The sequence below is a fragment of the Alosa pseudoharengus genome, unplaced genomic scaffold, assembly GCF_046254945.1.
Source record: "Alosa pseudoharengus isolate Yale_2024_CS ecotype anadromous, Long Island Sound unplaced genomic scaffold, YU_APseudo_1.1 YU_APseudo_1.1_scf_15, whole genome shotgun sequence".
In the NCBI taxonomy this organism is placed as follows: domain Eukaryota; kingdom Metazoa; phylum Chordata; class Actinopteri; order Clupeiformes; family Clupeidae; genus Alosa; species Alosa pseudoharengus.
This window is the reverse complement of record NW_027468620.1, coordinates 12,654,672-12,669,523: the sequence shown is the minus strand read 5'-3', so window position 1 is coordinate 12,669,523 and position 14,852 is coordinate 12,654,672. Positions and strand designations below refer to the sequence as shown.

Sequence of the window (14,852 nt, the reverse complement as noted above, 5' to 3'; positions counted from 1 at the left end):
GGAAATTCTAATCAAAACACAACCATATTTTTATTGCTAACATAGTGAGTCACTCATGTGGTGTTTAATGTATTTCATCACAATAAATTGCACAGATAACCTTCAATGAATATATCTTACAGTACAATATGAACTTAGATAGTGGGAATAAGCCTAATGCAGAACTGCATCTACCATCAGCAGTAACATTTTACTTCTAGTAACACTGGATTTAGTATGTGTGCTTGCCTCCATACTAGAGCTTGATAATGTGCTCTTCTAATATGCCATTGAGCAGCATCACTTGTTGGTGGTAGAGCCTCCGATCCTCGACATCTAGAAAACAGAGGGGCTCTGGCATACTGTGGTCATGATACCAAAATTATGACTTCGATACAATACCTGCCATAAATATCTTGATACTCGATACTGAAACGATATCCAAATCATAAAATATCTGGAAAAGAAAGGACGCAGGCCTCCTCCAAGTGTATGGAGTCATTTGTGTTGAATTTGGTGCACTTTTGGTCAATTCTGGGTTTTAAACTTCTAAACTTCCTACATAATTATTATTTTTGTAGTCAGTTAAAAAGTAGTTTGTGCGTGATTAAGTCCTTTATTGTTTGTTATAGCTCATTTATATTGTGTGGCGTTTTGGCAATAAATTACCTTTAAATAGCCAAAGTAGGCTAGATCATGGGTTCCCAAAGTGGGGGTCGGGACCCCCCTGGTCGCGAAATGATTTCCATAAATCAAATACATTTTGGAAAAATAAAAGAGCTGTCACTTGACCGCACTTTAAAGACAGATTTTAATTCCAAGACGCTTGCTGAGTTCTGGATTTCAGTCGAGAGGGAATATCCACAGCTATTGAAGGCCGCAATGGACGTACTGACGCCGTTTGGCTCCACATAGCTGTGCGAAAAGACTTTCTCTGCACTGACATATTAAAAACAAATACAGATCGCATCTAAATGTGGAGGATGATCTGTAGCCTCGCCCTAGCTCTGAAGCTCTGATTGGCGCCTATGTTTTTTTTTGTCAGGTCGTCGGTCGAGTCCGTCAGTCATTAGCAGCACTAAGGTTAGACCCACAAGAGTTAGAGGATCCTCTGGTCTCTTTAAGATCGCAAGTTTGAGAACTTCAGTTACAGTAACGTTAGTACAGGCGAAAGAGTGGTGGATAAGATGAAACTGTGTGTCGGCGTTGTTCAGCAGTTGTTGGGTATGTGAGTGGAAAAAATGCTACACATATTCGAAGCCATCACCCAGATGATGTAGGCTACCAATCACTGAAACGAGGGGAAAAAACAACTTACCCTGCGCTTCAGCAGCCTTTGGATACAAATAGGGCCAAAACCTATGGCTTAAATTAAATAATTTCGTAATGACAGAAAGCTATGTTAATCGCGTGGTAATTACCTTTATGTTGGGGTAACTTGTAACTTCTCACATGAGGAGCTGGTAGTGTTAAGTGCATAGACAGTAAAATAAAGTGACAACTACGGAAGCGTATTGTACGGAAGCGTATTGCATTCATGCAATTAAAAAAAAAAGCACCCTGTTTGTCTGAATTAATGACTTAGCACATCCTGTTTTTCTGAATTGTTGAGTTAACTATCTCATCAATACAGAAAAGCAGCCCTGTTTCTCTGAATTAACGAGAAAATTATCTCGTTAATTCAGAAAAACAAAGCTGTGACTTGCATGAGGTAAGCTTATAGTTATAGATACCTGGACTAGGTGTTTTAATGTTTGTTTTAGGTGTTTGGTTTGGCTGTCAAACCCTCCGCAGCAAACTGAAAAAGTCCGATTTAACTTGGGTTTTATTAAAGAATGTCTGTGTAGATGCATACATATAGAACACTGCTAGATTCTAAATCGCATTCAGTATTTTGTGCTTTAGCTAGCAGCTAGCAGTAGCTAGTTATATGGATGTTGGCTGTGATGCCTAGCCTACAATGTAGCCTGCATAGGCTACCGATCATTTTGATCATCACCTCTGTTGCTGTTTGCTTGGCCGTCTTTACAACTGTTTTTCTGAATTAACGAGATAATTTTCTCGTTAATTAAGAAAATCAGAATAACTCATTAATTCAGAGAAACAGGGCTGTTTTTCTGTATTGATGAGATGGTTAACTCAACAACTCAGAAAAACAGGTTGTGCTAAGTCATTAATTCAAACAAACAGGGTGCATTTTTTTTTATTGCATGAATGCAATACGCTTCCGTAGACAACGCTAACCAGGCTAATAAACAAATCATGCTACGGTGAGTTAACGTCAAAGGGCAAAGTCACGTGACTTCTAGTTGTAGTCTGTTTATGAAATGAAAGGAGCAATTTCGTTTTAAAAAAAAAAGGCAAAATAGTGTGATATTTTCACAGTTAGTAGGCTAGATTATTACTTTACACACAATAAAAAAGTATTGAGGCAAATTGTAGACCCCTCCATATACAACTAAACACAGATGTTGAAGGTCTTGCTTAAGTGGATTTTTAAAAATCATTTTTCTATGTAATTTGCACTTTCAGAAATAAGAGATGCTGTAGGCCTATTTTCAGTTTTATAGCTGATTGTCTTATTTTGTTTACAAGTTACAGATGGAGTCTGGGTACTTATTGTACTGTTTAGCCTACATCTTACACACTTCAGGCTGTTGCAGATAGCTCAGGGAAGAGACTGTATGACACTAGGTGGTACAGCCTGAGACATGTACAAAAAAAAATGCTTTCTGCATTTTTGTTTTGCTTTTCCCTCCATTGTACCGAACTCGTACCGAACCGTGATGTCCGAACCGAGGTATAAACCGAACCGTGACTTCTGTGTACCGTTACACCCCTAGTTCCGCGTATAGCGCGCTTCCATCTCATTATATGAGATTTACGCTGAAAGATAGTTGCCAAAATGTACATTTGCGCAGCAACAATGTACATATGTTTACAACAGTTTGTGGATATTACCCTGACTGAGATATTCTTCTGTTAAAATGGAAATTAAAGTAATGTTTCAAAGTTAAGTTTGCACGACAGCAATAATGTGCACTCATGTTACATGGGTATTATTTTTTGACTAAGGTATTCTGCTTTTATCATATAGTAAATTTCTATATGTAAAATCATAACAGACTGCTCTGTTCTTTTTTGTTGTCGTTAAGCCCGTGTTAGGATAAGCCTAGGGCGTATGGTCGGTGCGCACTTTTTATTTTATTTTTTGAGTCACATCCAGGTATAGTGGGGGTCGCCAATCTCTGGCACGGTTATTTTGGGGGTCGCGGGTTGAAAAGTTTGGGAACCCCTGGGCTAGATCAAGGTCAGTGTTCAAATTACTGCATGCAAATCACTTAATGCTATGCAGAAGAGCCTAATCTTTAGGCCATCTGATGTAGGCTACCCTAGGCCTTCACGTGTTTATGGGATTTCTTTGACAGTTGCAAAGGGGAAAAAAGTGAAGATAGTCTTCTTTGCTCCCAGTGTAATTTAATAAGTACGTTTCAACCACTCAGGTCTTAATCAGATAGGCCTACACGCATTATCTGTTGCAATATCTGTGTGCATTCCTACATTAGGTCTATTTATTTGATAGTTAACATAATTTGCTACCGCATAACAAATACCAAATAACAATACAAAAGTTTCTTACAAACTTCCCTGCATGCTTCTTAAATGAGCTGCAGTCAGATGGGTGTCCTAAAGACATAACTAGATCTTGAGCATCTATTACCAATGTTGAATGAGCCGTTTTTGCAGTGATCACTACTGGACATTCCACATTGCTAGACAGCACTTGAGTGAGGATAGACTTGTTTCCACTTCACAATTAACCATCGTTATCTGCAATAGCTACAGTACAGGGACATTAATCAGTTCATAGCTGAGGATTTGTCCTAGGTCCACTTCCCTTTCAGCATCATATGCAGTAATGATGCACTGGAGAATGTTTCTTTTTGTTACACTATAAAGGATATCTTGTCTAATTTTTTTGCAAATAATGCAATCTCCATAGCACTCTTCAGCACTCCTCAAACATGCACACTCTTCCATTTTTCTGCATGGCTGGAATTTGAATGATAGGAAAGAGCACCAGTGAGATGTTTTAACTAGGCAAGCACAGTCTCCTTTACAGTAAACAAAAAGAATACAGTGTAAATCCTCTGTAAAGACTGACATAATAGTTAGTGACCATGGACTTTCTACAGAAAAATGACCAGTCACCTACTATTCTATCAATTTATTATGAAGGAATCTATTTTGTTTCTAAACGTCATACTGAATTTTAGCTATTATTTCAATTTATATTTTAATTTTAGCTTATTTTCATTTGCTACTTGAGGGTCATTGGGGTAATTCCTGTCCTGTCCTACAACATATCCGATACATAAAGAGTATATTAATGCCTTATTTTTTGCCATTCCTATGATATCTGATGGCAAAACCAAAAAGTATGTGAATTATGCTAATTAGCAAGCTTAAAACTCAAAATTGAGCTTGGTAAATAAAATATTTGAATTCAGCACCCTCAAATTGTGTGAAATAGCCCCTTTACCGACTTTTCCTCAAATTTGCCAACAGGACTTTTTCTGAACGTTTGTTAGCTATCTGCTCTTCCTCTATAATGTGACTGGGGGGTTAAAGGAATTATCCGAAGTAAAATGCACTTTAGATCAATTTGCGGATGATTGGGATTACATACGTTGAGATGACATCAAAATCATGTCATTCGGATGTGTTTTGAGAAAGTTCGATTTTACCGTTTTTAGTCAAAACTCGTTAGCCTGGAAGTGACCAGGGCATGTCATTTCGCCGCTACAAAATATATTTTATTATATATAATATATATTCTTATACCTCTTCTACAGTTCCAAACAACATTACACTTAGGTGGTAGTGAGTAGAGGGTCCCTAAAGCCAAACCGAAGTATCCCGAGGTCTTTATGTGGTCGGTAGAGAGTCCAGAATGAATTTCATCAAGCCAGTACCTTTCCGGAAATGTTGCTGCTGCAGCTGGCATCTTTAGGGGAAAGTCCGTAGGAGTCGATTGCCGAGTGTGGAGTAACACGCTCTGGAAATTCACAATTTCGTTGCCGTTTAAAAAAAAAAAAAAAAAAAAACATAGTCCAGTATTTCTTTCGAAATTGAAATGAAGTTGTCAATCAAGTCAAGTCAGATTTATTTTTAAGCGCATTTAACATGCACATAGTGGAATCCAAAGTGCTCCACAAACAAGACACATAACAACAAGTCAAAAGATGCCGGATGGAGCGGCGTAGTCGCCAGCGTACCCATGACATCAAGACAAGACAAATACGTTTAAAAAATAACAAATACAAAAAATGCCGGACGGAGCGGCGTAGTCGCCAGCGTACCCGTGACACCAAGACATACAAGACAGACAACAAAACAAATAAGAAATAAGAAAATATATTTTAAAAGGGGAAAAAGTGATGTTAAAATTAGTCCAATTGCCAAACCAGCTAAAAATGTCCAAGGGCAATGATGATCCGTGAAAACTGTGCACAGAGCTGTGTCTTCACAACCGATGCAATGCCAATAAAGTTCTTTAGCAACTGACCAACCCGGTGAATTCACTCGCAGTCTGAAGATAACGTTAACGTTAGAAGCTAGGCCTGCTAGACTGCAGTCTGGAGATGATGGAAGCACAGTCCAAAGTACTGAGCGATTGTGTAGAACCGCTATTCGGTGGACTTAACAGCGACCGTTTGTTGCTCTGTGAGAATGCAGCTCTTCACCGTTAACGTTAGTCTGCAGTTGGCAAGGCAGCTCGCAGGTCAGCAACAGCTCGGCGGCCACGGTAGATCTTTCGCAGAGTAGCTTCGGTCCAGCTGTTCCGAGAGATCCCCTCGACCAGACAGTGAAGTGCTGCACCGCTCACGGATAGATGGAAGGATGTCCGATGCCCAGCTAGGGCAAAAGCTAGCCATAGCAAGCTCCCAATGGACAAATGTCAACGACATCAGCTGACTTAGTAAAAAGGACTAAGAATAACACGAAAACTATCAAAAATAGCGTAAATAAATAGGGAAAACATTGAACTAGACAAACCGATACAAAAAATAAACATGACATTACATAAAATTACGAACATTACATAAAAACAAACAAAAACATGATGCCAGACGGAGCGGCGTGTCTCGCCAGCGTCCCCGTAACCTAGTAATAAGTTGTATGCAACAGCAAACCCTACGAACTTTCCCCTAAAGATGCCAGCTGCAGCAGCAACATTTCCAGAAAGGTACTGGCTTGATGAAATTCATTCTAGACTCTCTATCCGACCACATAAAGACCTCGGGATACTTCGGTTTGGCTTTAGGGACTCTCTACTCACTACCACGTAAGTGTAATGTTGTTTGGAACTGTAGAAGAGGTATAAAAATAGCATTTTGTAGCAGCGAAATGACATGCCCTGGTCACTTCCAGGCTAACGAGTTTTGACTAAAAACGGTAAAATCGAACTTTCTCAAAACACATCCGAATGACATGATTTTGATGTCAACTCAACGTATGTACTCCCAATCATCCGTAAATTGATCTAAAGTGCAATTTACTACGGATAATTCTTTTAAGCCTGTTTTATGCTTCTGCGTCAAATCGACGGCGTACCCTCGCAGACCCCTCTGCGTCGCCGCAAACCCCTCTCCGACCCCTGCGCCGTAGCTCGACGTGCACCTCCAAAAAAATGTAACTTTGCGTCGAGGCGTCACAGACCGCAAGGACTATGATTGGTTAACCTGTCCTGTGTGTTGATAGTCAGTCAATCATAGCAGTCTGCATAATCTTTGGAACCAACGTTACAATGTATCCGTAAACATTGTTGCAATGCCTCTTCATATCTGCCTTGTTTTAACGGTTAGGCTATACGCTACGACAATGTTGAAGAGAAAGTCATCATTCTCAAAATGATTGAGTTAAATGTTTTCATGCATGTCTAGATAACAGGTGAGCAATGTTTAGCAGACAAACAAATTACTTTGCACTCGTGTTTAGGCATAGTACAGGACCTTTTTCTCTGACTGAAAGTGCGCAAAACTTGTGCGTTAACATAACAATATTTAATACATTTTCTCGGGGGTGACACCCCCGAACCCCCTATATATAAATCTGGTCACCCTAGCTAAAGTTTGCTTGCTACCATAACTTAAACTGGCTGGCAAACACCTCGCAAATAACCTCAGACTTATTTGCTGGTTACAGTAACTAGGTCAATGTATTTTACTGTGTCTTTCTCGATACTTTACAAAATCTAAGCAAGAAAAGGCCAAACAAATAAGATTAATATTTTGGCACGACAGTCTATGGGGTTAGCCATTTCGGGCATACAGTCTTTTCGGTGGTGAGCGACGCAGACACAGGTGACACCGAGCGTTATGGCGGTGAAATGCACCGCGATGCAAAGCAACCCTACGCAGAACCATAAAATGGTCACGACGCCATAGGAGTGCCGGTGTAGCTACGCCGTGGAGTTGTCGTAGAAGCATGTTGAGCCCTTTAGGCGGGGATCACACTGACCAGCGGCAAGCGGCAGGTTTCCTATTATTCTCTATGATTCGACAGCGGAATGGTGGCAGCACTAGGTTAATGCTAGTGTTGAACAAGCATATTCAATTTAAGAACGAGATAGAAATTATTATGGTCTGAGCGTTGTGTTACGCTTGCCACTGCCGCTTGCCACTGGCCAGCGACGTGTGATCCCCGCCTTAGGTATGAGCTACACCAGGCGCGTAACTGAAGCGTTCCGTTCGCGACGCGTAAAATCCATTTAAGATGAATGGTCTATTTTTTTCGAACGTACGCCCCACTGTCACGTCTGGTGTAGCTACTTCCATTGATTATAATGGAAGCTAATTATTGCAGGAGACGCAACGCGAACGGAACGCTTCAGTTACGCGCCTGGTGTAGCTCAGCCCTTAGAGTGTAGCGCTGTAGCTGCCTTGTTGCTATAGCTGTTGGAACTAGCAACTCGAGCTAGGGAAAACCGACTCTGTTTTCATTTTTTTTCATACTGACGACAGTACTTGGTGACCTCGAGAAACAGAGATATAAAAAAATCGCCGGATTTCTCCTTGATTGTCAACTGAGCTAATTCTCAGTTAACAATCTGTTTCTGCTGTACGGGATCAGGACCAGGTCAGGTCTAAACTCAGATCCTCTCTGAGTGGAGCACCACTTTGACTAAAAATTCTACCATAACCATCGTTTATGTTAATGTCCAATGACCATGTTACTTATTTGATCCTAAGGTCGTTGTTCCCTGATGGGCTTCCGCCGTCCTATGTGTTTGTGGCCACGGTGAGGTACAAGGGCTCGGTGATATTGGAGGAATGGGACTTGTGGAGGATCCAGACGCAGGATGAGAGACCTCAGATGGCTGTCAGTCTCAACGGCTATGATCGCACGGTCATGTTCACCACCACCAGCAACTCATCTAGTGGCGTTCAAATGGTCACCTTCAAAAAGGGTCCAGCAAAGGTACAGCATGCTCCTGCTTAGCCAGAACTCTGTTGAAGCACCTCACTACCTCCAACAATTAACTGTCATCTTCAAATATCTTGCCACTGGGTTGTAAAAAATGTTTCATTGTACAGATACTTTATGGAATTCGATATCTTAATTTATGAAAAGATATAACTTTGTTTTTGCCTACTGTTTTCCAAGCTTGCACTGTGGATTTTATAATCTATGATCCTCAACACCTGCCTTGCAGCTACAATAGGCTACTGTGCAACCTCTACATGAAAAGAACAGCTGATCCAAGTATACTGATTTTACAAGATTTATTATATCCAACACAAATTGCCTCAAAACACCTAATTACTATAGGCAACAATTAATTTAGCCTAAAAAGTTCTTAAACTGAATATAAACTCCTTTCCTGTTGTTTTCCTAGGGTTAGTACTACCTGGAGCTCGCTTTACAACAGTTCCTGGAATGCCAAGGCCGAGCGTTCTAGATTCCTTACATACTAGCCACTTTATAGAAAACAAGCGCTGAATGAAAAAAAAATGGAAACTTGTCTTTATAGACAATTATCCTGCTCTGTCTGAGTTGTTCTTTCGAAAGCTCTTCTGAGACGATTCTGTAAGATAAAACCCATGCTGCTGTTTTGAAAGAGAAATTGAAATTTTTTTTTGTGGGAATAGAGTATATAGAAATACCCAGTGTCTGTTATCCTGTTGTTGTTGTTGCCATCATCAACATAATGTTCACCATTGGTGAGTTGTCATCATAAACACGATTGGTAAAAGAGTGAAATGCTAAAATAAATCTATTTTGTTTTTACTGCACAATAGAAACTATTTGATGAGAGATGGCATCAGCTACGTCTTCTAGTCACTGAAGAGGATGTCACACTCTATGTTGACGACCTGGAAATTGAAACACTTGCTTTGGAGCCACCAATTGGCATTTTCATAAATGGAAAGACTCAAATTGGAAAGTATGTCAGTAAAGAGACTACTGTACCTGTAAGTTCATATTTCTCTCCTCCATCTTGTTTTTTAAGGTTTTTTTTATCAAGACTCCAAACTGGACTGTTGACAGACATGCAGTTCTTATTGCAAGCATCTTCACATAGGACTGAGTATAATGTGTTTATTTGGACCCTATCTGATTTTTTTATCAATAGTTTGAAGTTCAGAAACTCAGAATCTACTGCGACCCTGAACAGAATAATCGCGAGACTGCCTGTGAGATACCTGGAATTGTGAGTAACTCATGATTCCTGCCTGGACACTTTTCTCACGAAAATATGAAGTTCATAATTGTTAAATGTGTCTGTTATCAATACTGTGCTGAATATCATTCAAAAATGAATACAGAAAAATACAGTGCCTTCACATGCAGACATAAGGCATTGTACATTATATAGAATTTTGATGAGTGAAAATGTAGTCCAAAAACTTGGAATCTGTGATTGTGACCTAACCATTGTTCCCCCCTCTGCCAATGATCATCAATTTAGGACAAAAAGCGCAAATCCACCTTTGCTGTCCAGACATTTCTCCAGCATGCTATTTATTACACAAAGCGCAATGTGAGGCTGCCGCCAAATGCTTCATTGGTTTGGCCATCTCACTACTAACAAAACATTGCCAGATTTTTACAATAGCTTTTAATCTGCAGTTGTGGATCTGTTTGGAGAGGATATGGAGGACATTTCTCAGACACAAAAGTCTGAGAAGACATCACTTCCTCCCCCTCCTCCTCACTAACTCTGTCTGAAAGTGCTTCGTGACCCAGATGGCAGGAGACTTGTGACCAGATCTGGCTCTGTTGTGGCCTGGGCTTGGCTCTGAATCGTTGCTATCAGAGCTGTACCATGTCTGTCTGAAGCTACCCGTTTGTCTGAACCTGGTTGTTCTGTGGTAATGAGCTTCGGCTATGCTGCTTTTGTGACAGTTTCACTCCTTTTTTATTTCCAGGATGGAGAGGTATGTATTTTGGCAGATGGCTTTGCTCGCTTTCATGTTTTGCATTTTCACCTGCACAGGTAAGGCTGGGTTACACTTAAGAGTCTTATAGTAAAGGGAGGCCAGAAATGTTTGTCCACTCTACGATTTGGCCTAATCACACAACTTCACAATGATATCTTTTGTCTTCATCTTAGCCTGGACTATGTTTTAAGCCTAATGACTTTAAATAGACTATAATTCAAATTATTCCAATTGCACATTAGATTTTAACTTAAAATGAAATGTGAGTGCATGATTTGTTTTTTGGAAACATGAAAATGTCCACTGATCCTGGGTGTTCAGTGTCATTGTTTTGTTTAATAGAGCTTTACAACATACTGTACAGTGGAATCAATTAAAGATTGACTAAAAATAAACACATACACATTTAAGTTCAAACTCCAGTAAACTTGTACATTCAAATTCAAACTCTAATAAACACATATACATTAAAGTTCAAACATATCAACATATCCAAACATATCCATATCAAAGCCCCCCGTCCCCTACATTGTCAGTTCACCTAGTAGACTGAGAAGTTTTTTTCTTGAAAGCGGGTTTGCTGCCATAATGCTGGGCTGTATGTGTATTCTGCCAAGTGAATGAGTGACGGATGACTGTTATGAATAAGGCTGATGACAGGCAAGTGAGGAATGCATTTTTGTTTTTTTTTGGCTTCCATGTTTGTTTTTAAGGCTAGCTGCTTAGTGGTTGCATCGTGGGATGCCTTGTTGAGTAGATAGAAAACAAGAAATGATGACACCCTAAGCCTTGGAGTGTGTTGCTTTTCTCACTGTCGTTTCTCTGGCTTGTTAGTGTGCCAACGGACCTGGTGACGTTGACCTCGACCCAACCCCGGAGCCATGCGCCTGCCCTCCTGGTCCCCCGGGTGTCCCCGGCATAAAGGTTAGACTCTACTCTATGGTTTCCTCACACGAGCATGCATGCCCTGGTAAGGAGTGGGGTCACAGTTGGAACAGGTTCCTCCCTGTTGGCGTAATGTACATAAAAGAGAGAGAGAGGGTGCCCTGTAACCAATCTCCACGGCTGCACACTTAAGCCCACATTAAGCCCATTCCGAGATAAATACATGTTTATAAGGTCAGGATCCACGCATGGAAACGCATGCTGGTTTTCAGCAGGTGATGATTGTAAGAGGCATTTAACACAAATAGCTGTCTAATAAAATTGAATGAAACACACGTCTTAAAATGTAAATCGTATGATTTATATCCCATAAGTACTTCATGTGATAGCCAGTGCTGTGAGGTGGGGGGTATTGAGAACATTACTATGTAGAAAAACACATTATATTTCTGTGTATATAATTGCCATATAACCCTCATGGCGATGTAAGTGTCCGTTTGGCATGTTGCTAACAACAACAACAATCACAACAACAGCAATACAAGCTGAACACTTCCTTTTCATCTTTGCATAGGGGGAAGGGGGAAGACATGGCGACTCTGGCAGACCTGGTCTTCCTGGTGCTGATGGTAAGCCTGTGAGTACTGAGTAGTTTAATATACAAACCTCAAACAGCTCAGCACACATGTTTAGTGTATCTGTAAAACATACTCAGCAGTCTCAGCAGCATATTCGCCATCATCATATTAGCATGCACCTTCTAGCATTAGTAGTATTATCTGATGTGTTTAAGATGTAGTGTGCTTTTTGTTCATTTGTGACCTGATCTGGCAAAATGAGTCATAGTGACCCACAATTCAAAATTGAGATCAATGGACAGAGGACACCATAAGCTTTGCAACGATATACTGGTCAAAGTCATATCTTGAAAAAAATACAGCCTTTTGAATTATGGCCACAACATTGTGTTTAAAGTTACAGGTTACAGGCAGGTACAGGTAGGATTTACCCACTTCAATAATAAATTTTTTAACTTTACAGAATGCCTCTTCTTTCTACGGCATTCACATCACAAAAAAAAAAAAAAAAAAATTAGGTTATCTCATAATTACGAGATAATTATCCATAATTACGAGATAGTATCTAATAAAATTGAATGAAACACACATGTGTTACGAGATAGCCTAATTTAAGCCTAAAATGATTTATGACACATTTCCAATTCTGCCCCCACTTGTGTGTGGCAATGACATGGTCCAGCTAGCTACATTAGAGAAGATAGACCTAACAGCTTCCCAAGAGAAAGTCTGAAGTTCCTTTCAAACCTTTACTTAGGATTCACTGTAAAACTAAGCAGACCAACAGATCTCTGTTATTTCCTTCGATGTTTTGTTTAAGAGCAATCATGTAGACTAGCATTTCAAGTTACAGAATAGAAACTAATGTGTTAGCTTATGGCTAATGTATATGAGAAATCCCATAGAGATGCTAACGGTTAGCATAATCAATAAAAGTATATATTTAGAGCCAACTTCAGTACATTTACGAAAGGGTTACATAAGAAGGGTTCTTTGTTTACAACTGACTATTTTCTCTCAATATAATACGTGTAGGAAAAATGTGACTGTTTAACTCATCAATGCCACTTGAACAAGTAGCCTAGCTGCACAAAATAAACAATAGGCGTGCGTGTGACAACATGGATGGAGGTAGCCCTATGCTCTATATCAGGGGTCTCCAACCTTTTTGGGAATGAGGGCTACCTGAAGACCCGAAATCATATGGAGGGCTACTCATTTAAAACAAACATACCCTCACCCCTTTTTTGCGAGGGTAGTCCTCCTAAATAATAGGCCTACTGTATGTGATTTTTACTTTTAAATTATCAATATTGTGCAGGCCTATACATCTTTATATATTAAGCAACTGTATTTTCAAATTTAATATCAATAACCTATGCAACACTACCAAAAATTTTGTTCAGTTTGTTCATTTCATACTTTGCATGGGGAATCTAATCTATTTTTTTTTTTTTACAAAAAAAACTATCTTTTTGTGCAATTAATAATTTGGGTTAGAATTTGTACCCAATTTATACCCACCCACCATTATGAATTCAGGGGTTGTTTAAGTTCTGATTTCAGTGGACAATTCGGTTTTAACATTTCAATAGTAATCGCCCACACCACCCTAACATATGAAAACTCATTTGAAAGTTATTGCACACCTGAAATGATCCATGATCTGACAAAAAGGGTAATGCACAGTCCTGCTCAGTCATACATGCTATAACATTTTCAGCGCTATTATTCGGCAGTTGCCTAGGAGGAGAAAAGGCCTGTGAGCTAAAGCCATTGTTTTTCAGTCCTTGAACAATCATGCAAGAACCGTATTTGACGAACATGGAATGGCCACAGAACTTTTGAAGATATGCTTCCATTGGCTACACCAGACAAGCAAGTTTTTTCCCCCTTTACTGTCTATGCGTGCGAGCATCGTGTATGCGCTCCGCTTCCGTTGTTGTTTAAAGATTGAATGGGAAACGGATTTGGAGCCAAAGGCTAAAATTTAACGCAGCTACAAAGGTATCACCAATATCAATTTAATGTTACAGATGTATGGCTACATACATTCTTAAAATGGTTCTGGTCTAGACTTAAATATCTATTGAAAACTTCACAATGGAGCGTGTTTTTAGAGCGTGATCTGCAGGCGACCTGTTGGCTATTTTTAGAAAGTGCGCTGGGGGCGCCTCATAGCCGTCCCGCGGGCTACCTGGTGCCCGCGGGCACCGTGTTGGAGACCACTGCTCTATATAGTAGTACCTCCACCTACTGGTTAGGACTGTCAACGTGCAACATTGTATTGCCTTTGGGAAAAGAGTAGCCTATAGAAGCTTCTATACTCTTTGCTTTGGGGTTGGTGGCGATTTGACAGGCTTATTTTTCATGCCACTTAAAGACAATGTTAATCTCTCAAAGTACGAAAGTCATTCAAAGCAGGAAATCAGTAGGAAATATGTGCTTGCTTTTATTGAAAGGCTGTTTAGATCCTCAGCACGGATCCTATCCTTATCTCATAATTACGAGATAATATGTCATAATTATGAGATACTATCTCGTAATTATGAGATAATTATCTCATAATTATGAGATAACCTGATTTTTTTTTTGTGATGTGAATGCAATGCGCCACCGTATCTTTCTTCTATATCACTAAAAAAGAAAAAACGATATTTTCAATGTTTTTTGAAGTAATTGGCCTGTATCTCAAAATTAGAATGTGCGACTTGTGACTCATTTTGTCAGATCAGGTCACATTTGTTTACTTCCGAAAGTGCAAAAGGGAATGAGTTGACACAGCAGAATTAGGTCTAAGAAGTTGGGTATTCATTGTTTTTGTATTATTTTGATGCACTGAATAACTTGAATGAAGAATGTCCTGAAAAAAACAACTACAATTCTCCTTGTCCACACATCTCTACAAATGAAAGTGTTATGTAACAAACTGCTTCCCTCGTAACTTCCCTTAGTTTGTTTA

The 14,852-nt window shown here is 39.7% G+C and overlaps 1 protein-coding gene across 4 annotated transcripts in view; it reads left to right on the top strand.

Moving 5' to 3' along the window:
• col21a1 (collagen, type XXI, alpha 1) overlaps window positions 1–14,852 on the top strand; it is a 45,270-nt gene that overhangs the window by 7,667 nt on the left and 22,751 nt on the right. For all 4 annotated transcript variants that reach the window (XR_012987001.1, XM_076285600.1, XM_076285601.1 and 1 more), the window contains 5 exons: window positions 8,235–8,463; window positions 9,285–9,458; window positions 9,620–9,697; window positions 11,262–11,351; window positions 11,887–11,949. Coding sequence is in view for 3 of the 4 variants with exons in the window: in XM_076285600.1 (XP_076141715.1) it covers window positions 8,235–8,463; window positions 9,285–9,458; window positions 9,620–9,697; window positions 11,262–11,351; window positions 11,887–11,949 (634 nt within the window). In the remaining variant the exon portion in view is untranslated. The remainder of the gene's footprint in view (window positions 1–8,234; window positions 8,464–9,284; window positions 9,459–9,619; window positions 9,698–11,261; window positions 11,352–11,886; window positions 11,950–14,852) is intronic.